This window comes from Colias eurytheme, chromosome 4 (genome assembly GCF_061535395.1).
Source record: "Colias eurytheme isolate Ceu_HAF_F1 chromosome 4, ilColEury1 Martin Lab GWU primary, whole genome shotgun sequence".
Classification (NCBI taxonomy): Eukaryota; Metazoa; Arthropoda; class Insecta; order Lepidoptera; family Pieridae; genus Colias; species Colias eurytheme.
This window is the reverse complement of record NC_142983.1, coordinates 4,500,453-4,527,927: the sequence shown is the minus strand read 5'-3', so window position 1 is coordinate 4,527,927 and position 27,475 is coordinate 4,500,453. Positions and strand designations below refer to the sequence as shown.

At 32.2% G+C, this 27,475-nt stretch overlaps 3 protein-coding genes across 5 annotated transcripts; 1 reads left to right on the top strand and 2 right to left on the bottom strand.

The window, feature by feature from the left end:
• Positions 1-498: 498 nt before the first annotated feature.
• LOC149908890 (acyl-CoA Delta(11) desaturase-like) lies at positions 499-5,845 on the bottom strand. Its single transcript, XM_090120474.1, has 6 exons — positions 5,530-5,845; positions 4,997-5,127; positions 4,307-4,512; positions 3,778-3,963; positions 2,823-2,985; positions 499-573 (listed from the first exon to the last, which is right to left on the bottom strand). The coding sequence occupies exons 1-6, from the start codon at positions 5,843-5,845 to the stop codon at positions 499-501; spliced, it is 1,077 nt and encodes a 358-aa protein (XP_089976600.1).
• A 5,717-nt stretch (positions 5,846-11,562) lies between these two features.
• On the top strand, positions 11,563-19,198 carry LOC149908889 (putative glutamate receptor). The gene is made up of 11 exons (XM_090120469.1): positions 11,563-11,743; positions 12,642-12,811; positions 13,042-13,612; positions 13,960-14,161; positions 14,352-14,522; positions 14,926-15,149; positions 15,422-15,633; positions 16,118-16,269; positions 17,177-17,296; positions 18,425-18,591; positions 19,086-19,198. The coding sequence occupies exons 1-11, from the start codon at positions 11,563-11,565 to the stop codon at positions 19,172-19,174; spliced, it is 2,259 nt and encodes a 752-aa protein (XP_089976595.1). The 3' UTR covers positions 19,175-19,198.
• A 122-nt stretch (positions 19,199-19,320) lies between these two features.
• On the bottom strand, positions 19,321-27,391 carry LOC149908888 (acyl-CoA Delta-9 desaturase). Of its 3 annotated transcripts, none has more exons than XM_090120472.1 (7): positions 27,286-27,391; positions 23,260-23,430; positions 22,787-22,917; positions 21,122-21,327; positions 20,665-20,850; positions 19,970-20,076; positions 19,321-19,583 (listed from the first exon to the last, which is right to left on the bottom strand). In XM_090120472.1, exons 2-7 carry the CDS (start codon positions 23,426-23,428, stop codon positions 19,390-19,392), a joined length of 993 nt encoding a protein of 330 aa, XP_089976598.1. In that variant the 5' UTR covers positions 23,429-23,430; positions 27,286-27,391; the 3' UTR covers positions 19,321-19,389. The 3 variants fall into 3 exon arrangements, with proteins under 3 accessions (XP_089976598.1, XP_089976599.1, XP_089976596.1); XM_090120473.1 differs by lacking the exon at positions 27,286-27,391 and adding an exon at positions 24,058-24,173; XM_090120470.1 differs by lacking the exon at positions 27,286-27,391 and adding an exon at positions 24,110-24,128.
• Between the last annotated feature and the right edge of the window lie 84 nt (positions 27,392-27,475).

Sequence of the window (27,475 nt, the reverse complement as noted above, 5' to 3'; positions counted from 1 at the left end):
GTGGGTAGTTTCTATTACCTACACCACTATGCCCAAGTTTAACATTTCCGTCCCTACATTGTCATTATATGGGGCATTATCATCATAATAATATTATATGGTCATTTGAAGGACCCGTTTTCTTAACCACTTTTAGTTTTTGCATGAAACTATAAGCAAGAAGTGAAGAAGACCCATTTGTCAATAAGAACAGTCTGAGCGACTTAAGTGTAAAATCGACTTTTCATGCCAATGTTTATTTTGGTATTGGTGATCTTAGCTTTAAGCACAAAGGAGCCTGTATTTTAGATTTATCACTATCTTTAATAATAAAATGGGCTAATCGTTATCCAAACCTGCTGAAATGTATTGACTGAAAAACATTGAAGCATTATTTGGACAGTCAATTTTTAATTTAAGCACGTACCTAATTAATAGCAGTGACTAAACTTTACATTATTAAAAGGGTTATGATCGTGGAGAAATAAAACAGCTACATCACAGTATTCTTTTGGTAATTTATTGGTATCTTTCGCCTTGTTCTCTAGAAACTGCATCTATCACATTCGATGAAGCAACTTTCATGTCATAAGCAAGGGCGGATCCAGCCTTAGTGCCAGGGGGGGGTCACATAGACGTGGGCAAGTTTCAAAAGCTATATTTTGGTAATTTAATTGATACGTAGATTTAAAAAAAATTGGTCAAGTGCGAGTCGGATTCGCGAACCAAGAGTTCCGTACAAACATTTTTATATGATTTAATATTAAATTTATGCTTTTTGCAATTTTTCCTTTATCTGTGCTATAAGACGTAAGTTTCTATTAAATAAAGATTAAATATCAAGATTCTGTGTTCATGGGAAGTACCCTGTAGGTTTTGATTCCTGGCAACACTTGCGAATGTTGATAAGCATGAAATGTATGTTTTAGCAATTTTTCCTCCATCTGTGCTGACACAAGTAGCACAATACCTAAAGATTTTGATTCCCTTGCGATAATGTCGAAATTTGCGATAATTTACAGCATAAACGGCTGTATCTTTTGATTGCGTCGGCTTATAAGTTTGATTTTTTCACAGCTTTAAGGAACCGTAGATTTGAGTATTCGGTATGAATTTCAGATTGATACCTCCACGCGTTCCTGAGAAAAAGGGTCTTGACAGGCAGACAAACTTGAAAAATATATATTTTTTGCAATTATTCCTGTATCTGTAGGTAAGATGTTGCTTTGTACCGAATTTCAAGATTCTGAGTTTACGGAAAGTACGTACCGTGTAGGTTTTGAGTTTTGATTCCCTTGCGAATGTCGAAATTTGCGAAATTTTTCGGCATTTACGGCTGTATCTTCTGATTCGTTGACATAGAAGTTTGATTTTATTATAGCGTAAAGGTATTATAGACTTGAGTTTTTGGTATGAATATTAAGTTAATACATGTCAGTTAATACAGCGTTCATGAGTAACAGGGTTGTACCTAAGTTAAAAAATTTTAAAAATATTTTTTTATATTATAATCTAAGGAAAAATTCATGCTTTTCGCAATTAGTAAACAAAGTCGTTGTCTCTGTGCCTATGTCCCTATGTATGATTAAATCTTTAAAACTACGCAACGAATTTCGATGCAGTTTTTTTTTTAAAGATAGAGTGATTCAAGGGGAATAGTATATAATTTATAAAGTTTTAGAGAAAGCAGGCGAAGCCGCGGGTGGAAAGCTAGTCTGCGTTATAAGACGTTTGATTGTACTAAATTTCATGACTCTGTGTACTCGGGAACTACCCTGTAGGTTTTGATTTCTTAGGGAGTGTCGAATTTTGCGAAAAATTTCATCATTTATAGCTGCATCTTTTGATTGAGTTGGCTAAAACGACCGTACCGGACCGTAGACCGTAGGATTTCGACATTAGCAAGGGAATCAATACCTGCAGGGAGCACCCTGTCCCGTAAACACAGTCTTGAAATTGAGTAAAAAGTATCGTGTTATAGCACAGATGTAGTAATAACTGCGAAAACCCTAATTATTTAATTAAAATTAAATAAAAATATATTTTTTAAATCATTTTAAACTAAAAATCCCTTTACTCATGAACGTCTACATGTATTTAATTGATATTCACATCAGAAGTCAGGTCTATAATAACTTAAATCTGTTATTTAATTCAAATTCTATGTCAACGCAATCTGAAGAAAAAGCAATTAGAGCCGCATATTCTGTAATTCGCAACTATACTTGCAAGGGAATCATCAATCAAAACCTACAAGGTACTTCCCGTGAACACAGTCTTGAAATTTGGTTAAAACTTAAAAGCAACGACTTAAGCACTTACAAGCACAGATAAAGAAAAAAATCCTTTAAACAAAATTGTAAGACTCAACATAATGAAAAAATATGTTTGCTCAGAGTCCTCGGTGTGCGAGCGCATTTAGCCGATTTTTTGTTGTAATTTGACTGTATTTTCTGTTGTTCATTTAAAAAAAAATTTGCTATTTTATGTCTTATCCACGAACTGGGATATTTCGATATTTGAGGTTTTGTGTGAAAAGTGTAACAGCAAAAGTTGTAGAAATAAAATTAATTATTAATTGTCCTTAAATTACGACCACAGGTCGACCCTAATAAACTTTTTCTATAATTTTTGTTATATTCTCTTCCGTTACCGTTTGTAATTGATTTCATTGTTCTATATTACTTTTATGCCTCAAAATTCAATAAAAACATCATGTTTTATTAATTTGTTAATTTAAAAAAGTTAATATTAAATTAGTGGTCCACTTAGGTCGTGGACCTAGCCCAGGGGGGGGTCATGACCCCGTGACCCCCCCCCTGGATCCGCGCTTGGTCATAAGCCCAGCCAAATGATGCAAATGCATCGATTATTAAAGTAGTCGTATTGAGAAAATATGAAAGTTCCGCAGCTTTATAATCCCAGGGAAATGTGTGATGGAAGTTGTGCCAGCCTTCGCCCATTGCGACCATAGATACGTACCAGTTTTCAGTTGGTTTAATTAATCTGCAATGATAAAAAATAATAACAAGCCATCTCAGCTACTACTAAAATACGTTAAAAATATACAGGTGGAAAGCGTTTGCAAAGAAACTTATCTTCGTCATTAAAAAAAAATTATATTTAGGTAAGCTCCATTGTTTTAATCCGCGGGGGCGGATAATCTAACTCAATCGGAAAGAAAACAGCTCTATGAAGAATTTTCGAAAAATTAAAATATATTTTATGACATTTTGTTTTGCTACATTCCGGGTTCTGAAGTATAGTGCAACCGAACTATTTATCTACTACCATACCTTTGACGTCGTTGACTATACCACTAGGTACTTAGTCCGTTTTAGATACATATACTTATTATGCTTCTCGATGGTTTTATAGCGTAATAACTAAATTCATAATTATTGTAGGTACGTGACCCTTTCAAGGCTGGTCCTGATTATGAATATTCATTTGGAATTTGTATTTTAGGTCTTAAAATAGGACCAACGAAACTTTAGTTATCAAAAGAAATAAGTAGACGTTTATTAAGTAGGTACATAATATTAGGTATGTAGTTGAGTACCTTTGTATTTTACATTCAAAAACTAATTTATCGTTTTAACCCATTGAGCCCCAAGTGGCCCGATCGGTCCCAGACACAATAGATTTTCTATTGTGTCTGTGGTTCCGGGGCCTGAGTTATTAAGGTCAGTCTGATATTTTCGCACAATTTTAAAGAGGGTAGGAATATAGGTACAAATATGTATTTAGCTTAAGTACTAGCTACGTAGATGAAAAATACACATGCATGTAGCTTACTTGTTGTACGGCTTGTGACCCCAAATGTGAGCAAAACTATTGACCGCCCAAGTGAAGTGAAGATTCAATAAATATCGTATAAAGCATTGAATTAAAATCGCAACAGACCAGGATTCACCAAATATGTAAACCGTAGTAATCGTGGGCAGAATGAAACAGCACATCAGCTTGAGAATATTAAAATATCTGAAAAAATTACACAATGAAAATCAATAATATGCATTTGAAGACAATCTATATTTGCTAATTATAAAAATTATACCTAAATATCTACACTAGCTGATCATAATATATTTATATTTATTTAAGCTACCTACTGGGAGAGAAATTAGCGACACAAATTATAGTCTAATAGGACTTAGGAGGGTACTACCGTCTATGGACCTATGGTAGTATTATGAAGTAGATGTGATGCGCACCTACAATAATATGTTTGAATTTACTTCGTTATAAGTATCTTAATAAGAAGACGATTAGGTTTATGACTATATCCTACAAACTTAAACAATAAAAAAAAATTGAATCATACTTAATATGAAATTTTGCTACCGGATCATTTATAATATCGCTCATATCGATCTTTTTCCCCGCTAATATGACATCTGGATGTTTTTTCATCATCAACCATCCAACGTGAGAGAAGAAGAATCCGCGGCGCACATCGTGCGGGTCTGCTGAAGTTTCCGACATCTTGTGATGAACGCGGTGATCTCGGACCCAATTATAAATATTGTTCTGAAAAGAGGAACTGCGTCACTGTAATATGTAGTAAAGAGTTGAGAACGAGGGTGTTGAACGCGCTAATCTCGGGAACTACTGGTCCGTTTTAAAAAAAATCTATCGGTGTTAGATATTGAGGAAGGTTATAGGCTAGGTATATGTCGCAGTCGGATTGTATAATCCGCCGTATTGTAATGCGGCGGTTCAACGATGAGCCGTATTGAATGCGGCTAAATAAAAAACCGCCGAAACGTATTCGTCGTCTTACGTAATTTAACACGGCTAGCCGTAATGTAATAAAGCGAGGGAAAACCTGTAACTACAATGTATTTCCCGTGACCACAGAATCCTTAATTTTGGTACGAAGCAACGTTTTATAGCATTGAAAATATTTGTCGGAATCCTCGGTGCGCAAGTCAATCGGTGCAGTAGGTAGGTGGTTTTGAAATTTACAGGCGAAAATGCTATTTCTAATCGAAGTATTATTGTATCTCCTTACCTGACCGGCGACTGAGAAGGCAATCATCATTATAATTTGCAGCGGTAACTTTGCTTTAAATGCGCGATGGGTCCAATATCGATGAGCACCACCTGTTATACCAAACCCTCCTAATTGACCCACTAGAATTGCTGTAAGAAATATATTTTTTTAACTGAATTAAATAGAGGTATTTTAGATAATCATTTCTTACATCTCTGTCAATTAATCAGATTAGCGATTACCAGATTAGCGAGATCAAATTGGTCCAATACCTTACCTTCTCGCTAATCTTAATTCAAATCATTTAATTTGCTTATTTTACATTATATTGACATTAGAATTTTAGACATAGGATAGGTAGATAGATAGGTACTTGCTGGATATGTTGTTTTTTATTTTTGAATTGTGCTATGTAAGCGCTAATTACCTAATATTAAATTCTTAATAAAGACAAATAAAAAAAATATCATTGAATAATTAACATAATTGATTCATTACATACACGTACTGAAATATAAATAAAAAATCATTCGATTTAAATATATACTTACTAAAAAGTATAGATTGCCATTTACATCTGTATGGACTAAAGAAGTGAATAGTACACCACACGACTCCAATTATGTGATATATTGTAATTAATATTGCATTTATCCATTGAATAGGCGTTTCAAATCCCATTTTCTTCTCCCACCTTCTAATTGGGGCCAAGAATTGGGGATCATTCTTCGGCAAGAGCTCATCATAATGGTTTATCTTTATTAAAGATTTTATCTCATTCTCGTAATTAACACATTCCCTAAAAAGGTATTTTTCTTCGGGAATGTGATGTAATAAGTCCTGTCTCGTTACAGTTTTCGGTGCCATACTCTGAAATAAAAATATAAATTTGTCGGGTGTGGATATATTCTATGGATTATATGTAATTTGTTTAGAGCAAACTATCAGGCCTCAATGAATTTTAATGAATTAATGCATTTTCATCATTTGCATGATAATATCTCCATAATGAACACGCATATATTTTGGACCTAATATTCGATATTTTGAGATAGAATGACATGTTGAATATTTTATAAAAGTCTTCTCATTTATTATGTACTTACCTATACTATCAGGCCTCAATGAATTTTAATGAATTAATGCATTTTCATCATTTGCATGATAATATCTCCATAATGAACACGCATATATTTTGGACCTAATATTCGATATTTTGAGATAGAATGACATGTTGAATATTTTATAAAAGTCTTCTCATTTATTATGTACTTATACTAATAGGTACCTACATTAATGACGGTAGTAAAACACCTTCTAATTACAATTTTGTTTGTGTCCCGGCCTGCAGGCTACAAGTAAGCTACCAGTGAAGAATGGTGTTTTAATATTGTAATTGACAACAAATGTTGTCGTTCGTAAATACGAAACAGAACAGATATAATGTAATCGAGTAATACACATTTATTGATTAGATTTCACGAATACAATAAAAAAGATTCGTCTGTTTAAGTATCTCTTTGATGATATTTATGAGCATCACTCAGTATAAATTACATTTTATGGACTGAATTTGGAATCAACTTAGGGAATAATTATTACGTATTACTTCTTTTTTATTTAAATATTTGGACATTGTTTGAGTTTTCACGTCTATGAAATCTGTGTTACTGAACTAAGAACGAGGGTTACAACTTACAAATTAAAAGTAGGGGAGACCGGGTACAAAAGTAACACTTTGTACTTTTGCCTTGATTACTCACTGGGTGTTACTGTTATCATTATATTAATATAACCATATATAAATTTAGTTTATATTCTATACATTAGCGACTCAATTTATTACATTATGTAGTGTTTTATATTAATAAACGAAATTTAAAAAAAAATCGTCAGTTGTTATCTACTTTCGACCCCGTAAGCAGGTCGAAAGTAACACGTCGTGGGTCGAAAGTAACAAGATAAAGGGGTTGGTAATTAATACAATATTATGATGGTAAATCAACAAATTATTTGTTTAAAGACTTTCTATTAATAACACATATCAACTTCTGTATTTTAAATATAATACTTACAAATACAATATAAAACAAATCGATAAAAAATATTCTTAGTTTAAGTAATGAGATTAATTAAGGGAATCATTCTTTTATAATTAAAAATTCTACATCCTGCATCCATCCACATTCCCAGCTCCAGCACAACCAACAGGACCCTCGGCAATACGAAAAAAGCGGGATGTGTTCTCCTAGAGCATTAATAGCAACTGCAACAGTTAGTAATTGTTCAGGCTCTGCTAAGGTTATGGCACCTTCTTGTTTAATCCCTTTTTATCTACAATTTTGTTAGGTATTTGGATAGTGGTCACCCCTGTCTCGTCCATATTCCAAATATCTTTTCGCTCAAATTGGTACCTTTCCCAATACCTCAGCAAGGTTATCAAAAAAAATTATTCACATTATGCTCGTTGATGGAGATAACGGAAAATAAACTGCAGAGCACTCGATTAAATAGTCGCGTAGGTTACTTTACTTGTTATTAGTAAATCTTGATCAGAAGGTAGCTGCACTAGTATTACCGGCTTTTATTTTTTTTATAAATCTATATAATGGTACATGGCAAATATTATATTTTTTGCAAGGCCTATAATTGATGCAATATCTTTCAAAATGCTCCTCAGCCGTGTCGGTAATTCCTCGATCAGTAGTTCTAATGCGTTGTCGTGGCATTCTGTTGAAGTAAAGATGTACATAAAAATATACATAATCATAATGGGACAAAAATAACATGTTACTTTTGTACCCATAGGGCTATGTTACTTTTGTACCCGTCTATATTTTTGCCAAGACGTGCAACAAAACTTTAAAACGGAACGTGCTACATAAAAATGATTATGAGCAATGTACAATTACTCTAATGAAGAATGGATATGCAAACATTCAGATTTCTATGATCCTTTTAAGACTACGTAAACGTCTAATAAAAAAATGTCGAAAATCTTACTTTTCATTCGTGAAAACAAGTTGCGTCTTGTCACACAGCCTAACAGCGCATGGTGCACGCGGCGAATGAATACAATTAAGGGGGGCACTCTCGGCTATCGCCTGACAGAGGCTAAGCGGTGTTCGCCCATTGGATAAATCTAGAGAGCATTTGTTACTTTCGACCCACCGTTACTTTTGTATCCGGTCTCCCCTAGGTTTACCTACATAATTATAGCTACGACTACGCAGTAGTTAAAATAATTAAAATGATTACCTAAGTAGGTATTTAGGTACTTACTTTTTCATAATCCTTAATTAAATAGTGAATTCACTTTTTGCACTTTATATTTTTTATAATAAATGAATAGATATCTGCGTCTACCTTTGACCACAGTTGTGTTAACATTATATTGGGTTCAGAGCACGTTTTGTATGGCTACGTGCTTCTTTAATTTAAACTTTCCAAGTAGATTTTTCTTCATCACGTATTCTTGTTCATTCAAATTTGCAAATATTTTATCTTGATTTGCAAACTAGTTCATACAAAATAGGTTTAAATGTTACTATAATATGGTCTGTAGGTATGTAATGGTACATTGCCTTAGAAGTTTTCAGGAAGCTTATAATGAGTACCTGATTGTTTCATATCACCTCATGTGTAGGTATTATCTTTTACGTTTTTTGTTTGACGGAACATTGTAATGGCTTTGGGATTGGGACTAACTTAACAAAGGGGAAGGCGATAAACAATCAAATTAAGGAAATTTAGTTTTGTATGAGGACCTTTCGATGAATGGAATAAATGTAAGTTGTAACTAGGGCATGCACCCGGGTTTACCCGGTTCCGAAAAACCCGGGTAAACCCGGGTTTTTTGATGATCTTGAGAACCGGGTCTGAATAGTATGAAACCCGGTTCTCCCGGTTCCGACCAAAATATTAAAATATAAAGTTTTATTTATATTTTGCTGCATTATTTTAACAAATTTATTCTATCTGGCAACGTCAGACTCACGCACATCGCAAATTTTCGTGCCACGCCTCAAGCGTGGCTTTGATTGGTTGTCTAACCTTAGATGCTATAAGTTTCTTACTGGTGTATTACCAAAAAAAAAAATTAGGCTTCGAAAATGACAAAAATTAGGCTACTGAAATATTTTTATTAGATTTGTCGTGAATTTTAAAAGCTGTTGATTTTACTGTTTCATATAATGATCCAGTAATGTTTTTGTTTTTGGTATCAAGCTGAAATTTAAATCGAATACTCAAGTCTTCGGTCCCTTGATGCTGTGAAAAAGTCAAACTCACAAGCCAACGCATCAAAAGATACAGCCGTAAATGCTGAAAATTTTCGCAAATTTCGACATTCGCATGGGACTCAAAACCTACAGGGTACCTCTCATGAACACAGAGCCTTTAAATTTGGTAACAGTAACGTCTTATAACACAGACAAAGGAAAAATTGCTAGAAACATAAATTTTAAAGTTACAACATTATAAAAAATAGGTTTGTTCGGAGCCCTCGGAGCGCGAGTCCGACTCGCACTTGGCCTTTTGCTTTACAGTTTGCAGTTTATGAATAAGGTTTAAGTTTATAATATGTGATATTATGATAACAAGGTACTTCACTACATAGTATAAAACAAAGTCGCTTTCCCTGTCCCTATGTCTCTTTGTACGCTTAAATCTTTGAAACTACGCAACGGATTTTGATGCGGTTTTTTTTAATAGATAGAGTGATTCAAGAGGAAGGTTTATATGTATAATAACATCCATTAAATAGTGGAGAAGTACTGTTATTTTTGAGGTTTCTAATGTGATGTCGTAAAAAATTACATTTTTTCCGCTTACATTGCAAACGCAGGCTGAGGCCTACGAGTTTTATCAAAATAATGTACTAAATATTATACACATTGAAAAGGTCTAAAGAAAAGTCCGCGATGGTATATGTCTATCTCTTATGGATAACCCACAATAACTTTTTTTTGTCATTTACTTTTTACGACAAATAATGGCAAATTTTCGATGCGATTTTAACCAATACAGCATTAATCCTTAACCAATTAAATACCTTGAATACATTGTTCATTTAATATAGATCTATATGGCCCTTTACACCTTATGTATACCTTATGATTTAAGTGAATATTTTCGAAGATATTACAGATTTAAAAATTGCGGGACGTAGCCTTTGCGGCGGTACCGGCCGGCCGCCCGGCTATCTATTTTATACCCGTGAGAAGCCGGAGCGGGCCGTAATGTTTTTATATACAACGTTCACAGTTTTTCTGTAGTGTATTTAGTATCAGCATTGCACCCGTGCGAAGCCGGGGCGGGTCGCTAGTTGATAATAAAGAGAAGTATTGGAATTTTGTTTCTTTATTAATTTAATAAAATAAGACACAAGCCGCGTAAAATAAAAGTTACTTTGTTTAATTTCGTATTTTTTCCGAGTATTATAAAAGAACCGGGTAACCCGGTTCTACCCGGTTCTGAGGTCGATTTGGAACCGGGTTTCAGAAACTTGGAACCGGACTCGGTTCTGCATGCCCTAGTTGTAACTAGGTAATTGAATTAATTTTGCATGATAGAAATTTGAAATGAATTCGTTCACATAGATTTATGTAGCATGGATAATGTTGTGTGTAGATATTGAAGAAAAAAACGTTATGGATCATTGAAGATAAGTAAATATTTATAGGTAGCTTTTCACTAAACATATAAATGCAGCTTAATTGCCTACGATCTTAAATATTATCCTACTGGCGGACCCAAGCAATTTCTCTTGCTCTCGAAAATAATCTTTTTTGCATTTTTCATTACAGTTAGGTACTCTGCTTGTATGGGTCGTAACTTGATGTTATACTTATACTTATAGGCTATAGCCTTCCAAAATGGACAATGTAAGACAAAATCATTTCAATTCTTTCATTATAATGATAATAAGTAAACCATGTCCATTTATTTATACCAGATGCCTACTTAGAAGAATACCTACTTAGGTACATTGCCCATTGACATCTCTAATACCTGCATGTACTAAAATATTTTTTTCAAATAATAATGCTTTTAAAACCTATTAACTAGATTTATTTGCTGACGCCAGTAAAATTGGTGAAATGATGGAGACTCTAGATAATATAATTAATGCTTTGAAACATCAATCGAATTATTCATTTATTTGTGGATTGTTTGTAGTTATGACGAATGTTTATAGCAATATGCGGAAAGAAAATTAATGAACATCGGATTCAAATTGACAGCGTTGTTATGAATAAATGTGGGGACATGATTTATTATGTTTGTGATATTCAGTAGTAAACATATTGTAAATTATTGTATGGCTTTGCTTTCAGTTCAGTTTCTACTAAGAAATAATAACAGCTACACAAGAGCGTTTCCCTATAGGTGTTATCTATCAATTTACTTTTGTTTTTGTTAGTACATAGGAACATGAATAAGAATGTAGATGAATACACTATAATAAAAAAGCAAGAAAGAAAAAACGAACACTTCAATATCGTAAAAAGCGTCTTGTTCTACAGTGTTGCAAAATAATTTTGGCTTCAGCACTTGATTTGTCACCAATACAAGTTATCAATATGCTTCGTATGACACGGCTGTTGATGGCAGTAATAGTTGGAATAATTTTCTTCAACAATACGGCTTGTGCATACAAACAATGTCCACCAGAAGTATTGAAATCCCTTCCATACATTGTAGATCATGCGGTGTGGAGAAGTTGGAATCAGGCAATTATCTTTACTCCTAAAATTGAAACGGGTAAGTATGGCGTTAACTTTAGTAGGTAGATATTGTTTAAAGTTTTTCACAGGCTTTATTCAATTTGATTTCACTATTCAGCAAATCTTTTCGAAGGCATGATGTTAGGTATAAAGTTAATTAGGTAGATACCTTTAGATATCTATGGTAGGTAGATGGTGCGCTCATTTTTTAATTCACATTTTGTTTATATAACTATTCAATGGGGATCGAAATTCGACAAATAAATTCTGAAGTGGTTGCTGTTAAAATATTAAATAAGATTTAAAATGATCGAGTACAAATAGATATTGCATAATATTGCTTTATCGGCAGTCATATACCCATCAGAATAAGCAATAACTTTAAATAATATTGCTGGTTACATCATAGCTGGGTGTTTTAGGGTCAAAGTGTCAGTTATTCATTTTCTTTATTTGTATTGGGAATTCACGAAGGCAGAAATTCTGGGAAATTCCTATCTATGATGGACAAATGATTGATATTTTTTACATAATATCTACGTCAAAACCATAATAGGTATAACTATTGATCTTTCCAACTTTTGATATGCCGGAAACCAATGGCCCGTCTTCAACATGTAACACCTCGTTAGAATAATTGATGAGCTTTGTATTTCTTTCTATAACAACATATATAAATTCAAACTATATGATGTCCTACAGGGTCCTACAGAGTTAAAAGCCCATACTATAAGTGTATCGAATTGAAAAAAAAAAGTTTTCTCTACAAATCTACATAAATTCTTGAAATTTTAAACATTGAAATGCACTGGATTAATTTTATAAAGGTTAAGATATAGCCTTAAGCCTTTCTGTTTATAATAATTACTTACCTTTCATTATAAATTCTACGAGTTACATCTAACATTAATTAATTTTCTATTAATTCTGCGAAGGTTGTCAAAGAGCGATATTGCATTTGGTGAAATGCTTGGCTATCAATGGAGTGGCTTCAGCATTAAACGTGCGAAGTATTCCGCGCGTACATATTAATATTGGTGTAATAATCTTATCACCGCACATGGTACATAATACTACATCGGACTTAACTAAACTGATAAATCAGGTTTGTAGATTGGATACTTTTAATTTCTTCGTGTAAAGTTCACTATATCTGCATCATAACAGCGAACAGACACGGGCTACGGACTACGGTGTACCTACGACCTTATCTAATTAGAAGCGAAAAGCAAGACCAGGATTAAAATTCCAGTTTCCACCTTCATTTGTTTGTTTTTGAAAATACCAATAAATTTATGTAATTCATTAATTTAATAGTGATATTATTATTTGCAGCTTAACGGTTGGAAATTAAACCATGCTTCAGCTGATTGGTTAATATCAGTAAGATCAGTAATCGACTTTAAGCAAATAAATAACGTATTAAATGTAACAGATTTGCGTTTCGATCAAAATATTCTTGTTTCGTATTATTACAACACAGCTCGGAGTGCTGGCAAGTTAAATGTCTGTAAAGATAATTTTATTTATCACAAATTTCCTCGTTCCAATAATGTTAACGACGCAAATAGGAAATATAATAATATATGTCTTAATGAACACAACCAAACTTATAATTGCATTTATAATGATTTTGAGAAAAATTATTACCGGACTTCGAAAAGGTACTTTAATATTGCCAGAAATAAGATATTAAAACGAAATGGTACTGCAATTCGACTATTACAATCCGGGAATGTTGGCGTTGATTATACAAGAACTTTCAAAGTATTTAATGTAAGTGGAATGTCGTTGCAAGGTTTCATTAAGTTATGGAAAGAAGCTCGTTATCCAAAACAGCAAGGAATTCATGTTTTACAATACTTCAAAATTAGATTGAATTCAACTTTATACGCTTCATACTTAGGTATGTATTTTGAATAAAAGCTACTATGTAATTTAAATATGTATTTGTAATCAGTATTACAACTACAGTAGATAATAAACAGAATAAAATAAATTAATAATTATTATGAGATAATATTTATCCAGAGAGATGTAAATTGTAATGTAGTTACATAACTATATATTTTTTCCTTTATTTATTTTTCATTAGTATTCTTTCAATAAAATAAATATGATTCAAGTGAGGTAAAAATAGAGAAGTTGGTGCCTTAATAATATTATCCATAGGATAGTGTAAATACAAAAACCATTACAAATTGTATACAGAAAATATAATAAAGAAAAGCTCCTTATATATTTACGTCGTAGGACATTGGGATGGACAACAGTCCATGGCACTAATGGAAATGCCGTATCCAGTGGAAGCTCGCAACTTTATGGGTGAAACGCTCATTGTTGGTCGACGTAATTGTTCTGTGGATGATAATTCAGCGCTGGACGAAGAGAATACCTCAGCGCCAGAACTGTTAAACGATTTGCTTTTCTTTTTAACCGTTAAGATGAACGGAACGTGAGTTTTAGCGAATTTTTTTTATTACGTGTCCTTTCGATCATGTGTGTCTTATTTTGATCTATTTCATGTTTTGATCATTATTAATACATTATCGGTAGAAGATAACATTATCATATGCAGTAGAAGAATGAACAATTTATCTCAATTTGAATATTTGTTATTAAAATGTATATGTTTATGTAAACAGGTCACTGACTCGATATTACAGTAAATTGGGATTTCGTACATATGAGGGGGTGTGGTCCGGCTTGCTTGGGGCGCTTCTAGACCGATCTGTGGACATTGCTTTAGAACCCGTAACCGACCAACCCTCGCGTCAGCAAGATATGGACTTTATTTTTCCAATTGCTGAGACTATGTACGTATTGTTTTTAAAAATGCTTTATCATTGACATTATACATATTGTGATGTATATTGCATGTATTATAAACGCTATTTACACTGAGTAATTCATCATTGAAATTCATTAATAAAATATTCGGTTATTTGGTTTAACAAGCGTCGGTAAACTTACTTATCAAATATTTAACTCAGACTAGTAGTAGGTAATTAGTTTAAGTCTAGAAATAGTACTTCGATGAAACTTAGGTTTTCACAAAAGTACTTTTTAGTCACTAGATTTGTTTGCTCTTTTGGAATGTAGCTCGAATGAAAATAAAGCAATTTCTCTGTCTCTATATATAGCAAAGACTTCAATACATCTTCATTCATTAAGTTTTCAATTTTCAGTTCATTCGTGTTTATAATATTGAAATTTCAGGTACAACATCTACATTCGAAATCAGGAGACCTCCTCTGTGCGAGATATATTCCTGGCGCCATTCAGTCCACGTCTTATTATATGTGTTGTGGCAGTAGTAGTTATAGCCGCTATAGCCATAGTACTTGTATGTAAATTATCGAATAATAATCCGAAGAAAAAATCTCATAAAATGAGCTGTACCGAGGCACTCATTTGGTCAACGGGAATTCTTTGTCAACAAGGTTTGTGGATACGAATGGGTGTGTGTATTTATTTTCATTATTCATGCGCATCTAATACATTATTATAATACTGCATTATACAAATGAAGATCTAATGTTCATTTATTGCTATTATGAGACTTTGAAAAACAACCTATAATTGAAAACAAAATATAATTAACACATATCATGATGAGTTGTATAATTGAATAGATACGAGTTACGACTGCCATCCGCGACCAATCTAAACATCCTTTTCACGTAAATTTTATTCTAATTACCGATTTCTCCAGGTGGTACACAGACACCGTCAAACCCAGCGGCCAGTATTTTACTGATCGTGTGTCTTTTCTTCGCGGTAGTGACGTATAATGCGTATGCGGCGTTTATTACATCAGTTTTATCTGTTCGCGTCGCAAATGTCGGCACAGTCGCTGATGTGTTGCAGTCACCTAACATGAAAATCGGATACATACGGAACGGGGCAGATCAAACATATTTGATGGTGGGTAGATATTTTGATCATAAATATTTGTTGCTTACGGAAACTTTTAAACGATTATTTTGCAAAAGAAAATCAACTTTTTCGTGACCCTGATAGTTTTGATAGGTGTCTGTAAAGATTAAAAATAATTGAAAGAAGGAAAGCCTTATTTTATTTCCTTGTAAAATAATTTGAAATGGCGCAATTTTACTTGGTCATATAATTAATTTCTGTAGTCGTATATTGTTGTTGTTTTTTATTCTCTTTTATAAATAAACACGTAGTAATAGTATATTATATATTATGTTACAGTCAAAACCTTATTGACCGGTCAATACTGTACGGTACGGTAAATACTGCAATCTATTTATTCTTAATTTATAAATATCTTATTATTTTTATATTAAGTATCTAAAATAGTTTCTACTTATCGAGTTTCCTCCCACTAGAAGACTCGATTGAGATTGGAATTATCGAAATCTGTATAACGTTTAAATTATTCCAGTCTACGAAAGATGTGCAACTGAATGCGTTTTACATACGTGGGTATTCGGAAGCGGAGAACCTCGTATCATCAGCAGAAGAGGGTCTGGCGCGTGCTGCTAGTCAGGATTACGCCTTCTTTGCGGAACAACGCTCTGCACGATCTACTCTTACGTAATTATATATTATACTAGCGGTCCGCCCCGGCTTCGCCCGTGGTACATGTTTACGTTTTCTCTACATAAGAACCATCCTCGTACTTCAAGGAATATAATAAAAAAAGAATTATCGAAATCGGTTCAGCCGTTCTCGAGTTATGCGCTTACCAACACATTTTGCGATTCATTTTTATATTATAGATTTAAAAGCTACATACGTCACATCTAGACACATCTTACACACTTACACTTATACATCTAGACACATCTAGATTATTTCTAGATCTAGTTAATTTCGTACATTTGATTAATTTATTCCAACTATTGCCCTATTTTTGCTCACCCACAACATATAATAGTTATAATTCCTGTCATTATTAGGGTTAGGTAGGTACCTAACCCTAATAATGACAGGAATTATAACCATACCAGGTGGTAGAGATCGCTACCTAGCGATAAGGCCGCCCTTTGCTGCTTCTGTTAAGTCTTGTCTTTATTTTATGTATCTATTTTCAAAGCAATAAAGCATATTAATTTATTCATTATTTACATTTTTATAGAATGAGATTTGCTATTCATAGAAATTTCTAGATTCGTTATTCACGATAAAACTTTACTGAAAGATGTTCTAAATTTGCTTTTTGTTATATTTAAGTAGACAATTATTATAGTTAGTTAAATGGTACCCAATTCTAATTTACTTTGAATATAAGTTAGTGTTTTGACAGACTGGTAGCCAAGATTGAGTTATGTTTCAGAAGTATCCAAAAAGCTAAATATTACTTACCTACTTATAGTAAATGTACAGATGTTATAAGACTTTGATACCTATTTGTATGATAAAGAAACAAAACTTAAAGGCGAATTGAAATCCTCCACTATTTTGGAAGTCAGTAAAAAGATAACAATAATATTTATTTCAGATCGCTCAGCCAAGCTCGTGGTCGCTGCGCTTTACGCGAATTGCCAGTACATTCCACACGATCTCAACTGTCCTTCCCCTTGCCAAGGAGATCGCCGTATTCAAAACCTATACTTGTCAGGTAATGTTTCCTCAAAAGCACATTTGTATCTCTATAAAATAGGACTGTCGTATAATAAATACGAGAGCTCTAGAGCTCTCGTATATATTAGCCATTAGCCATATAGCCCATAATGTAGTCCTATTGCAAAATCTGTTCCATATAAAGCATTCGCGTTGTGCATACCTTTATTTGGGAGACCATTCATTTTTATTAAAATACCAAAACCTAATGAACCTACTTTGTGAGATAGAACGGTTCATAAAAAGCGAATTTAATATTTGAATTCCTTTTAAATCGTATCTTCTGTACCAACGGCATCCTCGAACTATTTTGTTCAATTATTAGTGTTGTAGCAGGTCAATGTTCTCTTGAACTAGCGGAACTTGTATCAAAGTCATTGGCCAAAATTACAAATTATCAATCAAAGCATGCTTTATATCTACTCGTTTTAAATTTTTAAATACCGTTTTAGATTGCTTTCAATTACTTAATTATTAATGAGTTGATTTTATACCATTCTAATACTCTAAAATTAGTACAAGTGAGGACACTGAGTATCTACATTAATGTTTAATGAAACCTCAATAGTGGATTCGATCTCATGAACTTGTATAGTGCAGTAACGCGTGGGAACACGTGTGAGAGAGTTTCATTCATACTTAATTACGTATTTAAAACGGTTCGTGTAGGGAAAATTGTTCGTTACACTTGTGCTTATTGCACTTTGCAGTAAGAAACAGGTATCTAAAACTATCGTATCTTAGTATCTATTGCAGTAATAGTATAAATTGTTTCACTAGCTGTAAGGTACCTTACAATAAATATATAAATAAAACGATTGCTATGACTATGAATCAATTTATTTTGCAATGTGGATTTGGATTATAGTTGTTGGAAAGCCGATATAAGCTGCGGGTCTTTTCCCGGGGGGTCTTAAGTAGGTACGGGTAAAACCGGTAAAACGTTGAGTTCTGTCTACAAATCATAATATAAATCATATTTATTATTTACATTATGGAATGGTCATTTAACCTGTGTTAAAAATTAATTTAACTTTTAACACAGGTTAAAAGTTTTGTCTCGTAGATTTTGTCTCCCGATGTGTATACTATATTATGTTTCTAAATTGATTACTTTCTTGTTTAGCCTGCTTCAGTTACGTAGTAGTGGAACTCTCTCGAAACTGGCCGCTACGTTAGTTCCAGCTATGCCAGAATGTGCTCCTCCATCGGGTTTCGCTTCAGCAAGAGCAGCTGACGTCAGGACGGCCTTTCTTGTTATCATTACTGGGTTAATTGCTGCTCTTTTAGTCGGTATGTCGGAAATAACAATAAATACATACTAATTTGAAGATTCAGATCGATATATTTAGTATAGTAATATTATTTAAGGTGCCATAACTAGAGCAATTCAATTCTATATATACAAACAGCATTAAAATATTATGTTTTTAACCGAATTTAAAAAAAAAGCGAGGAGGTTATTAATGTTTATGAATGTGACTGTAAATTGATCATTCGTCTTCCATACTCTCAAAATTTTTATTAAACGAACATACAATGATAAATTGGTTTTATATAACATATTGAAACTCTTTTCCTTTTGTATTGACAAACCATAATAGCATTCAGAGTGAAATTTTATGAGAAACGCAATGATTTCAGTTATACCAAGAGTTATAATCAGTAAGTGTAAAGTGTGATAGATTGAAGAAAGAGCTTTGACGTATGAAAAGTGAAAACATATTATTATCAGTTTTCGCCGAAAATACGTATATGTATTTACGGAGATTTCTAAATTGTTACAGGTATTGGGGAATACAGTTGGAAGAATCGGAAACAAAATAGGATAGCATTAAAGAAATGTTATTATCGTTTCTGGAATTTACTTTGGTAGGTGTTTGGTAACTGTTATAATTATTTACTGTTGAATTATATCGATAAATGTACCGATTAATTATTAAGGAGTGTCTTAGATTGTTAATGTGTTAAAGATAATGAATATTAACTTAGATTAAATAAAAAACATATTTAGACAACAAGTCTTTGTACTAGATATTATATTTAAATAAAGTTTCTAAATAACATAATTTAATTAAACTATTGCTCTAGCTATTTCTTTAGAAAGTGATCTTCGGCGAGCGTTTGTGCCTTGATGGCTTCTTCAATACATTCGGGAATCGATTTTTTCGTTCTGACAGATTCTGCCATAGCCACTTGGAGGGTGTGAGGCTCTAATGTTATTAAATTTGTAGCAAGACCCATAGCGGCGTAAATTCTTATAAACGCCGTGGAACATCCAGTACCTGGAAAAATTTGTTCAGACCGTGAATTTGTATTTTGTTAATAAATGAAGTGAAAGGTAATTTTATATTTACACTATGAAAGTTGCTTTTTACTCTTGAAATGGGGCGATGTAATGTTTACACTTTATATCTAGATATACTATTTATATAATAAAGCTTAAGAGTTTGTTTGTTTGTTTGAACGCGCTAATCTCGGTAACTACTGGTTCGATTTGATTCTTTTGGTGTTAGATAGCCCATTTATAGAGGAAGGCTATAGGCTATATATCATCTCGCTAAGACCAACAGAAGCGGAGCACAACTAGTACTTAAATATTATGTCGATCAATTTAGTGTGTAATGTACATTACCACTATGTTTAATATGGAAATGAATGATTTCCTCACCGTAAGTTCCGAACTCGCCAGACTTGTAGTCCTTTGGGTATATGTAGTGGTAATGAGGCCAGAATGTTCGGTTGATTATGAACACACTGTTGCTATCCGGGGGATATCTGTAGGAAATAATTCAAATGTTAATTACACGAAAAAGTTTAAATCACGAAGAACGTGTACTTTTCATCTGTTTGAAGACGTTCCTGTTAATTTGATATAAAGCTCCATTGAAATGATTTAACAATCGAGAAAATTAAGATTCTTCGAGTCAATTGCGAATTGAAGTTAAGTATTTAAGCTAGGTTCAAACAAAACACAAATATTTCGTGAGAAATATAGATATTAATTAACATATTTTTAAGAATAAAATAAAAATTTATAAGTAGACGCTACAGCTGCTAGTAAGCAATGTCCCCTTGAATGCATGGAAACGAGAGATTAATACTAATATATATATCAATAACCCACTGGCTTTAGGTTTCTAGCTTTTCAAATATTTCCAAATTTAATATTTTGATATAATATTATTATGTCATTTTTTATATTAATATGAACATTGTGGAATTCGATACGACCCTTCTCAGTCAAGGCAGTAAAGAGTAAGCGATTAAAGTTCATTGTTGTGACGTTATTTCACTAAATTATCATACATGGGTCGGAATATACCTAATATGTATAAGATAAATATGAAATACATTTCCACTTACTTCTCACCCTCTTGAAGTCCCCAAAGAGCCACTCCACTTTCAACTAACCATGAAGCGTGTAACACGATACAGTATCTTAAAAATCCAATAACGAATATTGAACTCAAAATGCTGTCATCCCAATATTCAAGAGGTGCATTCAAAGGTAACAGCAGGAATATTATTGCGTATAATACCCAGTAAAACCTGAAAAGTGTACAAATTAAATATTTCACGCTGATACTTAAGTGTTGTTAGCATTAAAAGTAAAATGAAGTGAGGAAGTATAAAGTACCTATCAAAGGTAAGACGATATTAGACTTTGACTCATTCGTTTTATTAAGAAGGCATAACAGAACAAGGCGCTCATTGTCGCCATAATGTTTATGGTTTATTTCTATGACAATAACGGTTTCCAATTAGCACCTTCATAAATGTGCAATAGCTTTAAGAACATAAATAAGTAATGATTAAATACCTTTTCTGAAACATAACGACGCAATCCTTCTCAATGTCGGACATGTCTATGGAATTTTTCAGCGCAATCTGGTATTCGCTGAGCTTTCGTAGTCTGGTTAAGAAATGGGCATACAGGAACCCATGGCTGTTATCGAACGGGTCACCGTCGGTCTTGAAGTGAGCATGATGTAGTCTATGTTGTTGTACCCAATCATATATGGAACCCTGTTAAAGAATAAATTGTGTATTTTTCTTACATTTATATTCGTGTTTTTCTTTCCCTATCACATCTTATGAGGCTATTACAATAGATGTTTATTTGTTGTGGGCGAAATTTAGTTATCTTTATTCGGCCGCTGTAAAAATAAAAAGGCAGATTAAATTTGCTTTTATAAGATTATAAAAATTATTCTGCCTGTATATTAAATGTAACTATGGTCCTTCAGGCTTCAACCTGAAAAACTGTAAAAATATAACTTTCCAAAACATAACCTAAGGTGTTAGGAAAATTACAAAAATAAATACGAACTCGTGTATTGAAATAGAATAATTACGTATCTATAAATTTCTAAAGATTTGTGAAGAGTGCTTTTCCATAAGGGAATATAAACTGGAATGCGGGTGGATCGCGGATATTAATATTAATATTATTATATTTGAGAAACGAGGTTTATGGAATTTGTTTTTAAGTCAACAAAAAGTATAATAACTTCTAAAGAAAATATTTTGACACAACGGGTTTTTTAGTTAAGTAAGTAGTTAGTCTACCTATATCTAAACGGAATAAAGATAGCAGAACAATTTTTTTTATTCACTTATAAGTATTCTATAAAGTAAGTATACAGTATTACGTATCATATTAAGCATGTACTTATTATTTTTAATATTATTTTTGTTGTTGTTGAGCTTTATTGTAGAGTTGTGAAAATTTGCAAATAAATATTATTTCATGAAAATGTTGAACTCTAAGAACTTATAGGTAATTAGGTATACTTTACAAAAGCTTTACAAATTCATTCATTACAAATTTTCAAGCATTAAGTAATCATATATGAGAATATACATATAATGCTAGAGCGTCAATATTTTTGACTATGTATTAACTATTACTTATCTTGTAAAAAAATAAAGTTGGTAAGTACTTAGGTACATACTATAAGTTCGGTATTTTGGGTCATAATTAATGTGAAATACAAAATAAAGCATATTTACATATTTACTTTTCATAAAAAAAATACAGCGCATTGAACATGTCTTACAGTCATAAGAATAATTACTTTAAATAATTATTTATTTAATTAAACCTCCTAGCTAACCTTCCTTACTTATTGTCACGTTTATTTTAATTTATGTATATAGATTTTAGGATCACAGTTCAGCGTAATTGATAAAACGAAAATACGCGAATTCACGGTTGAAAGTCCTTTCGAGTAAGCGTGGATAACCTCATCGTCACTTCAAGAACGGAAGGTTGAACGGAACTAGCCTTTAATAATATTTATTTAGAGGTCAACCCCTTATTATTTGACATTAACTTTCACTGGTTTCCTCAATTTGGACGATATTTTAACGATTCTTAATAATAATATTGAGTTAAAGGACATTGACTTCTCCAAAGTTGGTTTCTACGAAGAATAAAGGTATAGTTTTATATTAATTATAAAGTAAACTAATAAAATCTTACCTGACCAACCAGAGTTTGGAATAACATAAGAACTATTCTTAATTCTGTGCTTGCTGTGTATGTAGCATGTGCCCAGAGCCTGTGCGCTCCTGTCGTCACTCCTAATATCGCGATTGATATCAATGTCACGACTAAAACAATTAAAAGTGGTATTTTAAAGATCAGAGGCACACCTTATTCATAACTAATTAATATTTGAACACAAGATCTAATCTTGAATACAAGACAAGAACATTTCTATTATGTTAAAGCAATGGATAATTTTCGAGATCCAAATAAACAACTTGCAGATTATGAGATAATGAAATTATTTATCAGATTCTTAAATCTTATCAGATTTGATGATAGGTAGGTAGATATTCAAGATGGTAGGTAGATAGTAGTATGATAATACTCTTTTCAAAAGCTGGGGTATTTTCTTGAATAGAAATAAAATGATTTCAAATTCAATTTTTGTGTCTATAAATACTTACATAATATAATTGTTAGTAATTTGGCCTCTGTGAACAAGATCCATGTTCCATACAAGGACAGAAGATGAATGTGAATAAAGAAGAGGACTGCGGGCCAGTCTGCCTCCCTGGACTTGCTCAGCTTCGTCACATCGGGTCCTTGCCGCGTTTCCGTCATTGTTTGCGTCATAACTTTAAATAATATTATTTAGGATAAAGTGGATACCAATAAATTTTGTTATATTTACAGAGTACATTTAAGACTATTTTGAAAGTGAATACTGCTCCCAAAGATTATTACAGGGTTGTGTTTAATATAATGATATTCTTCTCTAAAATTAAATAGTTCGCAGTAATGAGCATTTAGAGAATATCAAAGGCACTCAATTTAATTTACTACACTCATTTACTATATTAAGTATACATAATCTAGCTTCATTTGGAGGATCATCGATTTAAATAATCTAGGACAAACATAAATGAAAATGTTTGCATATTTGAAACTATTGAAATTACGAAGAAGAAACAAATAAAATAGGACTTCTAAAAACGAATACGATAATACTGCAGAACAAATACGAGAATTTCTGCAACGAGATTGCACTGAGTTTAGAAATTAAAAATTTCTCTAAACACAACTGTTTAATAATTACAGTAAGTAGCTTTAACTGAATACAATAAATTCTCGGTGAAGGTAAGACTTAATGCAAATTGTACACGACAATTAATTAAATGAATTGAAAAGTTAGTTAAACATCGATAGAATTTAAAATGCACATTTTAATAAACTTTCCAAAGACAACAGAATTGATGCCTCACTGTTTATTGATGTTGAAACAATCCACAAATATTGGCACAATTTAATACGCACTCATTGTTTTTGTAATATTTTCACTGATCACAACATGAGCGTGTATGCAGTCGCTGGAGTTGGGTGCAACTGAATATCAATGATATTGCATTTTTATTCTCAGTAAGGTAACAATGTCGGACAAAAAGCATAATAACTGTCTCTAACCAATGTAATGAAAAGGTTGTCACAGAAACAATGATTGATTTTAATGCTTGTCGGCATTTAATGCCAGGTTAAAATAGGGATCTTATTAGAGCTCTTGGCTTTGATTTTTACCTTGAAGGTAACTTACATAATTGTTATGATTGTTTCCTCGAGTAAGTGAGAATCTTGAATGCATTGAATCCGAGCGGATTTATATCATTAATTGATAATTAGTGAAGTTGTTGGTTTTGTCTGGCAAGACCTAAGACTTATTTTCCCATATATATATATATATGTACCTATCTCCGAAAATTTAATGAGGACTATTTGAATTTAAGTCTATGATGTTGCTGAAATTGTTTCCTGATTTAATGACCTTTGATATATCAATAAATAAAATTCGAATACCGACTTGTTGAACTTCGATGTTAAGTCAAATAGGTTCATATCTAATATCACCATTGGGTTTCGTGAAATCGCCTTTGCACACATAATTTTCTATGAATTAATCGTGTAAGCATATATCGGAAAGAGAAGGTATAGATAATACCTACGTTGTACGTGGAAACGTTAAGAACTCTATTAAATAACTGGAAGTCAGTAACTGAAATGAAATGAAATGAAATAAATGAAAAATAAAATAAATGTATAAAATAATGTTCAGTCTGCTTTTGTTTTCTATGAAACACGATGACAAATAAAATTATATAGACAGTAGACACATGTTACGTACATTATGTATATTTCGTAATTTTAGCCGTACCTATACGTATCTAGGGATTTTATTATGTTCGATTCTTTTAATTTAAGTTTCACTTTAGATATTTTTAGATTACGTTGCGTTCGCGTTGACCTGAATGAAGGACTCGTAAATTATTTAATGATATTTATATCCAACATACACTTATTGTGCATACGTTGATGTTATTTGATATCTTGATTATACTGCTGTTTAGAAAGATACTCAATTGAGAGGCGTTCCATTGATATAATTATAATTTTAGACGTTCCTAGTTATATAAATAGTATCGGATTGAAATCTGTTTTGGAAAAATATTATATACTTCTATTATGTATTGTATATTTCCGTTATATAAAACTTAACTCTACAAGTAAAATTGTTTTACTCATTATAAGTGTTTTAATGGAAATGTCTATCTCTTTTTATTTAAACATTAGTTTAATAATGCGCGACATTACAACTATTCTAAACGATTCCAACAAAACACCCGTAGACGGGAGAGTCTAAAGGTTTCTTGGGGTCAATGTAAAGTATTGTATGTTAATGTTAAATTGAATATTTTAGTGCGGACATCACAAAAAAAAGATATGTACATTTAAAAGAAAGACGAACGATAAAACATAGGCATAAATTAAGTGCGAACAGCCCAAATGGATTTATAAAATATGTATTACATTGTAGAGCAAAGTATTATCAATGTTTTTAGCCAGAGAAATTATGATAACAGAAGAAATAATATCGGGAGTAAACAATAATCAAATTAAGATTCATCGTTTTAAAATAATGTCGTATATTTTACAAGTTTTATTGACTTATAAACAACCTTTACGATGCTTTAGTCAGAGAGAAGAAAAGTAAAATAATTTCTTGTTAAAGTTTAACATTGAAAGAGTAGAATCAGACGTCCTTGTTCAGAAATAATTTAGACCAAGTTGTAATTTATAGCGTTTATGAGAAACGACTTAGGTTCAACCAAAACTTATGAAAACTATATTAGATAAGCGAAAATTAATCTGCATATTATGAATTCGACAAAATGCATTCTATTAGTTATATTCCTGAAATTTTGACTGAATATAGGTAGGTACTTAAATGACGTGATGCTTTCGAATAAATAATATCTTACACAGACAAAATTGGTAAATCGGTTATTATAACTCAATATCGGCCATGGACGCTTATCAATTAAATTTCCCTTTCATTATCTAACATTAGCGTTTTTCATTTATATGAATGCGTTTTTCCCTTATGCGACATGTTAAATGTATAATTCTATACAATTCATAAATACGAAGATGAGAAGTCAAATTTTCTAGTGTTTATTGATAGATTAATTATTATTTATTATGTTAAGCAAATTCAGGCTTTTGCCTTTCGCGAACTCTATTACGACCGCGACGGTAGAGTTTTAAATTGTACATTTGCAAATTGAATGTAACTTATCCAGGTGACGTAATGTACCTTATGTAATTAATAAAAAATTTTATTGTTATTCTGTGGAAATTTGTATACTTTATTTTTAAATGAGTCAGTGTTTTAATAAGTAATAAATTGTTACTAGCTTAGGTTACTAGTTACTCTTACTTCGCTAACATTCACTACGAATAGGTACGGGTGTTATGATTAGTGTTGGTAATTTATTATGAGACAGAAAAAAAAAGCAGGAAACGTCAAGTACATTTTATAAATTATAATCCACTCCTTAGAATGAAGCATATCGTCACTGTCTGAGTAATATTTAAGCTCATATTATGATGAACGAATAAGGTTCATGTTTAACACAGACATACTTGCGGTAATTTGCTTAGGAGAAATACCAACTAGTTCATGTAGAGACGTATGCAAAACCTAGTCTAGAACCATAGGATAGTTCTCTAGCGTAATTATTAATTTAAATATTTATACAACTTTCCTACTTTGATATGATTTTAAAAGATTGATACAGAAAATGCTTTCCGAATCGGCGATGAATATTTTCAATCAGTGTTTTGACGACTTCTATATGAATTATATTTGAATAATGGACAATACCATAATAATCATACCTATGCCAATAGGGTAGATCAAGAAACTATTTAAAAGAGCACCCGATTATGTGCGTGTTACATACCTATATATACTAACTAAAATGGTATACCTTAACATAAGGCTAGCCGGGGAATGTACTAAGTATACTTACTACATATTTCTAAACTTTCTTTCTAACGAAGATAATAATAAAAACAGAAAAATATTAGTTAAGCCATTCTTAGGGAGACAAACATTTATGTATTTATTTATTCTTAATAATATTAAAATATATACATACCGACGTGTAGAACGGTGCGACCTCCTCCTGCTTATAAAGCAATTCGATGACTGGACGGATTGATCAAACTGTTTTATTATAATTTTACATATTCATGCTTTCGTTGAGGTTCATTCCATATCAACTAATTTACAATACATTTATTAAACTTCTAATAAGGGCAATTGACGTATTTAGTTTCAAGATACCT

Excerpts from the sequence above, each read along its gene's own strand:
- LOC149908890 (XM_090120474.1), bottom strand. The coding sequence starts at position 5,845 with ATGGCACCGAAAACTGTAACGAGACAGGACTTATTACATCACATTCCC. Across the intron at positions 5,128-5,529 it reads ATGGCAATCTATACTTTTTA|CAATTCTAGTGGGTCAATTA; the intron begins GTAAGTATATAT and ends TATTTCTTACAG. Across the intron at positions 574-2,822 it reads CATTTGCATCATTTGGCTGG|GCTTATGACATGAAAGTTGC; the intron begins GCTTATGACCAA and ends GGATCCGCCCTT.
- LOC149908889 (XM_090120469.1), top strand. The coding sequence starts at position 11,563 with ATGCTTCGTATGACACGGCTGTTGATGGCAGTAATAGTTGGAATAATT. Across the intron at positions 13,613-13,959 it reads TTTATACGCTTCATACTTAG|GACATTGGGATGGACAACAG; the intron begins GTATGTATTTTG and ends TTTACGTCGTAG. Across the intron at positions 15,150-15,421 it reads GGGAATTCTTTGTCAACAAG|GTGGTACACAGACACCGTCA; the intron begins GTTTGTGGATAC and ends CGATTTCTCCAG.
- LOC149908888 (XM_090120470.1), bottom strand. Across the intron at positions 21,328-22,786 it reads TCCAAACTCTGGTTGGTCAG|GGTTCCATATATGATTGGGT; the intron begins GTAAGATTTTAT and ends ATTCTTTAACAG. Across the intron at positions 19,584-19,969 it reads TGGCGAGTTCGGAACTTACG|GTACTGGATGTTCCACGGCG; the intron begins GTGAGGAAATCA and ends AAATTTTTCCAG.